The sequence below is a fragment of the Populus trichocarpa genome, chromosome 17 (genome assembly GCF_000002775.5).
Source record: "Populus trichocarpa isolate Nisqually-1 chromosome 17, P.trichocarpa_v4.1, whole genome shotgun sequence".
NCBI classification, from domain to species: Eukaryota; Viridiplantae; Streptophyta; class Magnoliopsida; order Malpighiales; family Salicaceae; genus Populus; species Populus trichocarpa.
Window position 1 is genome coordinate 2,948,128 of NC_037301.2, and position 12,202 is coordinate 2,960,329.

The following is a 12,202-nucleotide window of genomic DNA, read 5'->3' on the forward strand; positions in this document are numbered from 1 at the left end:
ATCCAGTCCTGGGAAAGAAAAGGAGTTTTTAGAATCAGCAAATCATCTTGGTCAGGTACTAGCTGAGAGAAAGATTCATTTAGTGTATGGAGGAGGCAGCCTTGGGTTAATGGGGGGTGTATCAATAGCTGTATTTTTAGGAGGTAGTCAAGTTTTGGGGGTTGTCCACAAAGCTTTAGCAAAAGGGGACATCATTGGAAAAACAATTGGAGAGGAACTATAGGTCTCCACAATGTTTGATCGAATGAATACAATGTTTAACCATGCTGACGCCTTCATTGCCTTACCAGGTGGTCTGGGCACATTGGAAGAGATCTTCCATATTACCTCTTGGGCCCAACTTCACATTCACCATAAACCTATAGGTTTGCTCAATGTTAATGGTTTTTATGATAATTTGTTGTCTTTTCTTGATCAAGCTGTGGAACAGGAATTTCTAACATCTTCGGCACGACAAATCATAATCTCTGCTGCTACTGCTGAACAATTAATTGACCAACTACAATCTTTCATCCCTGTACTTGATCCTTCCATGAGTCGCATAAATTGGTCAACTAAGGAAAGCCGTAAAAAGCTTAGATTGGATTTGAGCCTTTGTTTGTGAATCCTCGTGTCTTTTGGTTTTATTAATAGCATAGTATTTTGTTTTGTTATTTCTTATATTTGTTTAAGTGTGTTTCAGGTTTGTCAGTGTTCGTTGTTTCAGGTGATGTTTTCTATACTCTATCTTTCTATCTTATGACATTGAGGACAATGTCTCGTTTTGGTTGGGGGGAGAGGGTAGTTGTTGACATTAAAAAAAAAACTAACTTACTAACTGTTTTTGCTGTTTTTAAAACCATTTGACAAAACTGTTATTACTAGGATGGCAGAGTAAGGAGGAATTTTAGTAACTCTTGAGACGCATCTTAGTAAACATTTTCCAATGGTTATTTGCAATATTCATAACAAGGCCTATTAGAATACTTCTTGAAATATTCAGGTTTACAAACTCTCGCATTATAATCACTTGATTCTGCTCATATACTCATTTAACTAGTATTCTTAAACCTTCATTTTCACACACACACTTTAACATATGATTGTGGGTTGCACATTGGATTATTACATTATTTATGTTCTTTTGTTAAAGGTAACAACTAAGGGATAAGGATAGTCTATAATTTGCAAAAAAAACAAAAAAAAAGAAAAAGAAAATGATGATAATAAAAACATAGATAAGTTTGATTTCGTAGCCTCCCTAACCTAAGCAATTAAGCCCGAAAGGGTGTTTTAACACCTAATACCCTAAAGTCAACTGACTTGGGAGCTATTGGCCCAAAGTTTGTTACATGGGTTAAGGAGAAAAGCTTAAGGGAATCAAACATTGCACTATCTACGTATCAGTATCTGCAACCCGAGTTACTAAGCTCGTAGGGGTGTCTCAACACCTAATGCCCTAAGACCAACTGGTCTGGGAGTCATTAGCCGAAAGCTCGTTACATGGATTAAAGATGCATTGTGTTTTAAGTATATGTATATATATTGAAAAAATAATAATAATAATCTCAACCCAAGGAAGTTAACCTTAAACATTAGAACAGAATATTGTTTTCTTCCAATAAAAGCCCCATCATCTATGTTTTCATACATTGAGCACATAAAAAGGAAGGTTTATTAATATTTTGTTTAAGAGGTATTGAGCAGATATATAAACTTAATGAGAGTTTGTTTATCTGGATAGATTAATAGAAGTTGAATGATGAATGCCTTGCTTTGTGGAATTTGCAAATAGTTTTTCTATTTTAACGCTTTGATTACCAGGGACTAGTAATAAGCTGGTTGGGGGGTGTGATTAGTACTTAAAAAAGCATTTTTATCAAGGTTTTATATCATCATTTTGCACTTGAAGTATCAAAAACTCTTTAACTAAAGCATGTTTTATAATAACATATCTAATAATATAAGATACCTTTAATTTATGGTAAATGTTCATCTTAAATGCAGGCCTATCACATAAATGAAAGGATTGATTAATGAGTTGAAGTACTGAAATTGAAAGGACAAAGAGATGGCCAAACTTAGAAAAGAGATATTGGTGCAGTCCAAACTGGAACATTGTTCGGTAATCGGGTCATATCTGGAGCTGTAGATCTCGGATTTAGGTCTACTTTATATGGATGGAAAGGTAAGACAAGGCTGTTTAACAAGGCCGTTTTCAAGTCCAAATTGTAGCAACAACGAAGAAGTCTGAATCTGTCCTGCAGCCCATACACTGTTTAGTGTTCAGCCCATATCTCGAGTTCTAGAAGTCCAAATGATCTCAAATTTTTACCCTGGAAAGATGAGACAATTTCCTAGAACTTTCATGATTGAAGTCTGTTCAAATTATGACGTTATCAATGATGTTTTTGGCAGACAAGAAGATAAGAATTGTCACCAAGTCAAGATGTGGCCACCCATTTATCAATTCGTCAACAAATCAATAGTTCTGATTTTTGGCCTATAAAAGGAGGCATTTGCCATGTATTTAGGCATCTTGGTGTTCAAATCAAGATCATGCTCTTGCTCTCTCTTTTGTAATACTTAAGTTTTATTTATATTAATCTCTTGTTTATGTCTTTCATTTCCTTTTCTTTACTTAGTTAACTTCTTTCTCATTTATGTTCTTATCTTGTTTATTTATGTTTCTTTCTTTCATTATGTTTAGCTAAGTTAATTATGTCAAGGTGAAAAGGGTACACTAATGGTGTAAGAATAAGTATAATATAAACTTAACATGGACCTTAATGTTGGATACTAACATGCTTTATATTTGTTATCTTTTTCACTTTTAATACTTTGCTTGTTAAATGGTTAATCTAGATTTATGTTGTATAACACTTGGTACAACAAATACTTGGCACTTTCATAGCCCATACTGTATGGTATAATCGACACCTGAGCTATGAAAGGAACTTGATTTGTTGTTAACATAAGTTATAATCATGAATGTCTGACAACATTTACAAGTATTAGCATTATTCGAATAAGATAACTAATGTAATCATGTTAACAATTTATAATCTGATTGGAACCTCCTTTGTGTGTGGTTTCCAATTGAATAAAAAGAGTTTATACTATAGTTGTTTAAAATACCATTAGTGGATCCTCTAACCTTGACATTTGTTGTTATCATTGTTTAATCCTTACGTTAATCTTCCATCTCAAAGTTCTCATCAACTTCTTCTTCTTCTTCATCTTTATTATTATCATTATTAATAGTATTATTGGTATTATTATTATTACTACTATTATTACGATTACTATTACCATTATTATTATTATTACTACTAGTAGTAGTAGTATTATTATTATTGTTATTATTGTTATTATTGTTACTATTGTTGTTGTATTATTGTTGTTTATAATTTATACAATTAACCTCCCTGTGGTTCGACCCCGGTCTTGTCGGGTTATTTATTACTTCGACACTCCTGCACTTGGGAGAAGACATCAATCTTTTGGTCATGTCAATCATGTTGATAATTTATAAAGAGTTTATACTTTACTTATCTCTAATACTATTAGTGGATCCTCTAATCTTGACATTTGTTTTTATCATTATTTAATCTTCACATTTATCTTACATCTCAAAGTCCTATTTAACTCATCATCATCACCACCATCATCATCATCATTGTTGTTGTTGTTATTATTATTATTATTTATAATTTATATAGTTCACCTCCTTGTGGTTTGACCCCGGTCTTGCCGGGTTATTTATTACTTTGACACTCCTGCACTTGGGATAAGAAATCAACTCTTTGATCGTGTCAGCTGCGTTGTTTAATTGTCTGATATATGTTAAGGTGTTATTTTATTGTTAGTCCGTTTATGGTTTAAGAAAAGTCCTCCTTGGTAAAGAAGTTCTTATCTTATAAGGTGAAACCTAATTGTTCTGATGTCAACCAAAGAAACTAATTTTAAATATTAGAAGTACATCTTACGTGTAAGTTCATAATCTCAGATATTAAAAGAAAACAAAATATTTTTTTTAGAATTTTTGAAATGTTGGCCTAGTTCTCATGACTTTAATAATCTGGTTATTAAAGCCAAAATGCATGCTAACACATATTTTTAAATTTTTGTCGTATGAAAATACGATATGATTTTTTTTAGACTTGGCTGTGTGCATGAAAACAAGATATTTTTTTTATATAATTTTTTGCAACATTTCGATGAAAACCTGGTATTTTAATACTCGATTTGTATCTTTACAGTATAAAAATACAAACCAATATTAAGCAAAATTGATTAGACAAATACGTGGGAAAATCACAATTTTTCAAAAGGAATTTTTTGAAATTTTTTACTGGGCCAGAACCTTCCAACCATGAACAATGGCTCTCCACTGTTCACATGCTACGAGAACAGTAGAGAATGAATTATAATTCACTCTCCATTGTTCATTAGCAGAACAGTGAAGCTGGGAAGTGACGAAGCAGAAGGAGAAGAAGAAGAAGAGCGACTGACCTGGCGGTGGGGCGTTGTTCACGGGGGCTCGTGGCGGCATTGTGACAACGGGCAGAAGTTCCAGGTGATGGTTTCTCCTCCTTTCTCCTTTGTTTATGCGTTTTCTTCTTCTCTTCTATTTTTGTTTCTCTGTATCTTCTTCAGTTTCTGACAGTGGTGGTGTGGTTGTTGACGATGGGCGAAGAGGAAGACTGGCGGTGGTTTGTGGAGGTGGTGGTGTAGATGGTTATAGGTTGTTGGGTGGCGGTTCTCTCCTTTCTTTTTTTATATTTCTCTATTTTTTTTTCTTCTAGTTTTTTCTCCGTTCTTGCTCTCTTTGTTTCCTTTTTCCTTATTTTTCTTCTCTGTTTTTCCTTCTAACCTCCCATGTTTTCTCTCTTTTTCTCCCTATTTTTCTTTCTCTCCCTAGCTCTATCTCTTTCTTGTCATCTCAAAATGTTCCCCCCTCACCGTCTATCTCTGTTTTTCACCTTTTAAAAGCGGAGGTTTGTCCCCCTAAAATTCTCCCTTCTCTGTTTTCAAATGTTCACCCCTCTTTTTCTTTCTTTTTTTCTCTCTCGTTCCCCCCTGTATTTATAGGCAGTCGGGGGAAAGGGTCACCCTGCCCTGTCTCGTCATGGTGCAGGGCAGGGTGGCGTGGGGCGACTCTGCATAGTTGCCCCTGTTGCAGGGCATGGCTTTCTTCTTCTTTCAGCGTGGTGGCTGGGCATGCGAGTATGGGCGGTGTCAGTGAGGGGACAAGTCGGGGGGTGAGAGAAAGAGAGAGAGCGGGAAATGAAGATTCAAAAATCTCCTTCTTCCCTGCCTCTGGGCACACAGGGGAAGAAGGAGAACAGTGCTGTTTTGAACGACACTGTTTTGTTTTTTTAAAAAAAAAAAAAGGAAATGAATTTTTGAAAAACCTAAAAATGGGTTATGACAAACCCTAACACCCACATAATTCTAATTTCATCAAAACATATATTTAATCAAGTTCTCTAAATTTTGCCAAAACTAGCAATAGATTCAAAAAGCAACAAGTCATCCACCTTAGCTTTTATTTTTTAGCCCAACGATCCGAATATAGAGCTTAGAGTCGTGCACAATATATCTCAAAATTGAAATGATAACGGTTACATCTCCCTAGATCTGAATAACACCGAGCTAACCTAAAAATTGACGAGCTACTGTTCAACATGAACGACACCTTTCCAGAGAGTGTGTTTTCGATCTCCACCATCTAGAATGATGGAAACATCTAGGCGCACCACATATAAAAAAATAGACATGATCCAACGGTGAAAAAGAGAGAAATCGGGCAGCGACCTAAACTTCCCTGCACGTGTATTTCCTTTTGTTTTCTAGGAAATTTCCGATGATGATTTTTGTCAAACGGATTGTGTGTCAAATCTCTCTGGTTAGTTAGTATAGGAGTGTGAGAAGAACCATATATCCAAAAATCAGAACGGTCCAACGGTGGATGCTAGAGATATGGCCACCGGAACATTATTGGCTCCTCTAAATTCTGCACTTCTCTCTCTAGCCAAATTTTCTCTATTGTTTCTCACCCTTTTTTTTTTTAATGGTGGCCTCTTTGCTGTTTTAAAGGCATATTTTCCATTAATTACAATTTTGTCCCTCATTTATGTCTTTATGTATTTTATTTTATTTTTCACGTAAACTAACCGGTTTATTCCTGCTTAAATCGCTAGTCTTTACCGAACTCCGATCGGGATGAGATATTTAACCAAGGTAGAAAAACATATTAATAGACTTCATGCAAAATTGCATCTCAATCCGATTATTGGATTGCGAGCTATGCTTTATAACGTAAAATTGGTCAGTTCATGACTTTTCATCAATAATCTAGATGTTCTTATTCAATCTTTACATAAAATCATATTAATTATCCTTCTAAACCTTTAAGGTCATTTTATTATTTTGGAATATATTCATTTTAAAATTTTCACCTTTATTTATTTATCGGGCTTATTACCGTTTCAAAATAACATCACTTATTTTTAATCGGTGTTTGCACCTTTAGTCCTGCCCTTTTCATTGCACTATCCTTTATTATAATTTATTCTTTATTTCCTCACTTATTCTTTAGAAATATTTTATCATTTTTCTCATTATTTTATCCATCAAAACGCGTTACTAGTTTCTCTGTCCTTATGAATTCTAAACCAAAATTCATTTTATAGAGGTCATCCCCTCCGTTATATATCATTATTTATCTATTATTTCTTTTCTTGGTTTCCATCACTCATTAAGAGCATACCACTTTTAGTCTTACATTTACATGAGAGTTTACACATCTGCATATTTAAATTATAAATTTTCAGGGTTTCACAAAAGATGTAAAAAAATCAAAACTCAAGGGAGCAAACAAAACATTTTCATCCCTTATGAACAATTAAAAAATAATTATGGATGTCCTGTAGCCATTCACAATGCTATTATAAGATGATCTTACACTAAATGAAATAGTAAAACCTCTATATTTTAGTTTTGTACTAGGCTTACTGCTCGCGCTTCGCTGCGAGGCCGAACTATTTTCTTTGCACAAAAAATGATGTTTAGGTGTCGCAAGCATGTTCTTAAAAAGGAAGAAAAATTCACGACTTGATCATAGACTCGACTGGGTAAAATGAGTTTGCTTTATTTTAATTTGACAACAAAAAAATGATAGTAGATGGACCAAATTTAAAAAGAAAATTAATCAGGATAACTTGGGGGAAAATATTTTTTTCAAAAGAGGACAAACAACACAACTCAATTCACAGACTATTAAATACGAAAGAACAAAATGGGGTAAAAAAAAGACATAAAAAAATATGACCCTGGTCAATCTGAGTTAGCATGATAAACTTGTAACCCAAGTAATCATCAGGGTTGAGCCAACCTAAAATATCAAACTCGCAGCCTAGATCATGAGATTGTAATAACCCGATAGAAAAAAATAAAAAGAATTATAAACCTATTTTTTAAAAAAAATAGTATATCATGTTAACTACTCAAGCCCATAACCCAGACATTAGACCTGAAGCATCCTATCTGGAAAACCCATGAAACCCAACTCCTAAAAAAATAATTTTAATTATACAAAAGAATTAAGAAAATAGTATTTAAAAGAATGAGGATCAAAATTAAAATACAAAATAAATTTTATATTGGATTGAAGGGTGAAATTTAAAAAAAAAAATCAATTTAGCAAAAGGACAAAAAAAGCAAAAGAATGAGAATCAAAATTGACATAAAAATTAAAAAAAAATGATTAAAAGGTTCAATTGAAAAGAAAAATCAATTTAGCAAAAGGACAAAAAAAGCAAAAGAATGAGGATCAAAATTGACATAAAAATTAAAAAAAATGATTAAATGGTTAAATTGAAAAGAATATTCATTTTAAAAAAAAGGAAAAAAATTTAAAAAAAAAAGAATGAGGACCAAATTGGTAAAAATAATATACCATAAATTTGGACTGAATGATGAAATTGAAAATAAATTAAACTTTTATAAAAGAGCCAAGAAAAAAAATTAGAAATCAAAACAATGAGGACCAAATTGAAAAATATAACACTATAAATTTGGATTGAATGATGAAATTGAAAACAAATAAAGATTTTACAAAAGGAGCAAGGAAAAAAATAAAAATAAAAATAAAAAATAAGGACCAACTTGAAAAAAAAAATATGTCAAATTGGATTTGATGGACGAAATCAAAAACAAATAAAATTTCTATAAAAATACCAACAAAAAAAATTAAAATCAAAAGAATAAGGACTGAAACTTGAAACACAAACAAAAAAAAGAGGATCAAGCTATACTTTTCGGGGGAGAAGAGAGAAAAGAAGAAAAAGAAAGGCTTATCGGCGACTAACCAGACCACCATAGTCGACACGCGCCACTCCACTAGGAAGAGGATGCGGCTGATCTTTCAATGACACTAAGAAAGGGCATTTGTGGACTTGAAGAGGCGTCACACGCACTGGGGAGTGTGCTTCATGTGCCTAACATTGTGATTTTTTTATTTTTTATTTTTTATATTTAGAAAATACCAAATTACCTCTAAACTGACTTAATAATAACAAAAAAAAAATCATTATGAAAAGACCAAAAAGCCCCGTGATTCTAGTTTTAAATTTTTTGCTTTTAAGAATATTTTCATTATTTTATTGTGCATTTTAATTGTTTATTATTTTTATATTTGGTCTCATATCAAATCATCTCTCAGATTACGTTATAATACCAAAAAAACCATTATAAAAATACAAAAATATCCATTGACATCAATTTAAATTTTTACTTCTAATGATATTTTAGTCATCTCACTTTGCAATTAATATGATAAAATATTTATTTTTTCTCGATCAATTTAATAATGTTAAATGAATCCTATAAAAAATCCCAATACTTTTGATAACTATGAATAAAAAGGTAAAATTATCATTACACTATTACAAATAGTAGTTATGAGTGAGCATCTTCAATGCTTTCCCAAAGCTTTATAGCTTTTTTTATAATTTTTAATTTTAATTTTAATATGATGAGATTTGGGTAAGAGATACTCCTAATTTTCCCATCCTCAGCCCAAAAAAGGGTTTGAACCGATCACTAATATGTTTCTAATTGAAACAAAAATTTGCTATATTCACACAGCAGGGGGTAGAAAGTTAGAAACATAACCACCTCCATTTGCGTTAAGGCTACAAGCACCATCCCAAATGACAATTTGAAGGTTCATTGCTGGTACAGTGAATTGTTTTCAGGTGCAGTGACATTTTTAATCAAGGTTACATGCATTTTGCATATTGACCCCGTGAAAGGAATGCATGATTCCATTGGAAAGCATGACCGCCGCCCCATATTGAGGGTTACAATATTACCATCTTTAAAACATTAAACTATGCCGCCAATGATCTGTTGCTCTCTCTCTCGCTAAAAATTATCCTCCCTTATTGAGGGGTTACAAGATCTCCATCGCACATGAGACTGTGTTTCTGACACTCTATCTCTTCCTCTCTCAAAAATTTCATTTCGAATCCCAGGCATTCTGCCATCCTGCATATTGCCTCAGATTGTGGATGGGACGTGTCCCCTGATGAAAACCCATGTAAAGACAAGGAACTGTCAATGCCACCAACATCTACCCAGCTAAATCCTACTTCCTTCTTCACTCCCTTGACTCTCATCCTTTTTCTTACTTTTGCCACCATTTCCCATTTTCCAATCTCAGCATACAAGTTGGACATCAACACATAGGAGCCTGACTCTGTTGGCTCCATCTCCATCAAAGCATCAGCTACCCTCTCTCCCATGTCCACATTCCCGTGTACCCTACATGCTCCTAGCAAGCTTTGCAACACAGACAATCCGGGACCCCCTGGAATATGACTCATCAATCTCTCTGCCTCCTCTAGTCGCCCTGCACGACCCAGCATATCCACCAAACAAGAATAATGCTCCGCTGATGGTTCTATCTGATAGTCTTTAACCATTGAGCCGAAGAGGTGACAGCCCATATCAACCATTCCCCTTCTTCCACAGGCTGTTAATATAGAAAGAAAGGTGATTGAGTCAGGTCTCACCTCAAGCCTCCTCATCTCCTCAAACCAATTCATGACTGATTCATAGTCCCCATGCCTTGCATAGGCAGAGATGATTGTTGTCCAGGCAAATTGACTTTGCTGAGGCGTCTCCACAAAAACTTTTTGAGACTCACAAATGCTCCCACGCTTTGCATACATATCGAGAAGGGCACTAGAAACAATGGGGTCAGGGTTGAGTCCAAGTTTTATTATCTGAGAGTGGCACCTTTGACCGTATTTTAGGGATACATCCTCGGCAGCACCAATTGCATTCAAGATGCTACCAAATGAGTATTGGTTTGGCTTGGATTCTATAAGTCCTGAGAAGAATGCCCGGATAGCTTCTTGACACAACCCATTGTGTACAAACCCAGAAATTAATGCATTCCATGCTATGATATCCTGGTACTTAAGCTCTTGAAACACCTTAACTGAGTCTTGCATGGACTTGAACTTAGCATACATGGTGATGATGCTATTACAAACATTTGATTTTGATGAGAAACCGGTCTTTGTACAAAACCCATGAACCATGTTTCCTTGCACAACAAGCTCCCCAATTGTTATAGCATGGATTAAGCCAACAAATGTAACATCATTGGGATAAACCCCGTCTAATCTCATCTCATTAAAGAAAGACACAGCTTCTGCTTCATCAATAGATATCATCGTAGTCCATGAAACTACATTGCGTTCGTTCATATTTTGGAAGACTAATCTAGCATCTTCAATAACTTGGCATTTAAAATATGTTGAGATCAGAACATTAGACACGGCAACATGCTTCTCATGTCTTGTTTTTATACTCAAACCATGTATCTGTCTGGCAAGCTCCAAGTTCTTTTCATATCCACAAGCTGAAACTGCACTAGTAAATGAGATTCGATCAAGCTCCATGCCTCCCCGAAACATTTGAAGGAACATGGAAATCGCTTCAAGGCCATAAATACCTTCCTGGCTATACCCTGAAATCATTGCATTCCAAGAAACCAGATCCCTAGTTTTCATTTCCTCGAACACTCTTCTAGCCTCCACTAAATGTCCCCATCTCGAATACATACTTATGAGCGCATTCCCAACGAAAACTTCACAATCAAACCCAAACTTTACAATACAAGAATGCAACTGCAGCCCAATGAGAAAGTAGGCTTCCACATGCCTCCAACAAAAAGAAAGGACTGTAGTATAAGTAACAGCATCGAAAACAACCCCACTTGAATTCATCTTACAAGCAAAACTAAACGCATCTTCACTTGTTTGGCAGCCCGAAAGCACCGTGTTCCAAGAAACAATGTCAGGATGAGTCAAATCCTCAAAGATACATAAAGCTTTGCAAAACTGTCCAGATTTGCAGTACATATTCATTAGCGAATTAGAGACTATAGTGACGTTAACGAACTCATGTATAATGGAAAACCCGTGGATTTGGGATCCGAGTGGTGGGTATCCACGGCAAGCTTTGAGGGCGTTAGCGACAGTAAATTCATCGATATTGTTGATAAAACCCGACAGAAGGTGCTCCTTGATGATTTGAAATGAGAGATTTCGGTGAGGAGTTTTGTCAAGCAAGTTGTGTGCATGGCTGCTCTCGCCAGTTTTGTTAGTGCTAAAACTTCGTTTTATGCAAGGTTTCGCTCTTATTCCAGGGAGGGTTTTGGAAAATTGTTGGCGGAAAATCATTACAAACAGAACCGATTCACCGACTTTAGACATTGACATGGATTAAATAGTCCTGCAATTTCACTACTTGTATTTCATTGTGGTAAATTTACTGTGTGGTCTCTCAAGTTTTAAAATTTGATTAACAACCTCTTTATTTTATGTTTTAGAACCGATTTTTTAAAAAATATATTTTTTTATTTTAAATTAATTATTTTTTTATGTTTTCATATTATTTTAATATGCTAATATCAAAAATAAATTTTTAAAAAAAAAATTTATTTCGATGTATTTTCAAAAAAAAAGCTTTGAAAAACAACCGCTAACATAATAATTAACGCAACTCTAAATTTTCTTTTTATTTTTACATTTCAAAAGCGCTTTTGAAAAAATTTAAATATTTTTTTTCTTTGCTTCAAATTAATTTTAAAAAAATAAAAAAATATTTGCATCAAATTAATATTTTTTAGTGTTTTCAAATC

The 12,202-nt window shown here is 34.1% G+C and overlaps 1 protein-coding gene across 1 annotated transcript; it reads right to left on the bottom strand.

Annotated features, from left to right (window-relative positions):
- Positions 1-9,088: 9,088 nt before the first annotated feature.
- LOC7484605 (pentatricopeptide repeat-containing protein At4g32430, mitochondrial) lies at positions 9,089-11,871 on the bottom strand. The gene has a single exon (XM_024588850.2). It carries the CDS (start codon positions 11,778-11,780, stop codon positions 9,429-9,431), a length of 2,352 nt encoding a protein of 783 aa, XP_024444618.1. The 5' UTR covers positions 11,781-11,871; the 3' UTR covers positions 9,089-9,428.
- Positions 11,872-12,202: the final 331 nt, after the last annotated feature.

What these genes read in the sequence shown, in the direction of transcription:
- LOC7484605 (XM_024588850.2), bottom strand. Translation starts at nt 11,780, where the DNA reads ATGTCAATGTCTAAAGTCGGTGAATCGGTTCTGTTTGTAATGATTTTC.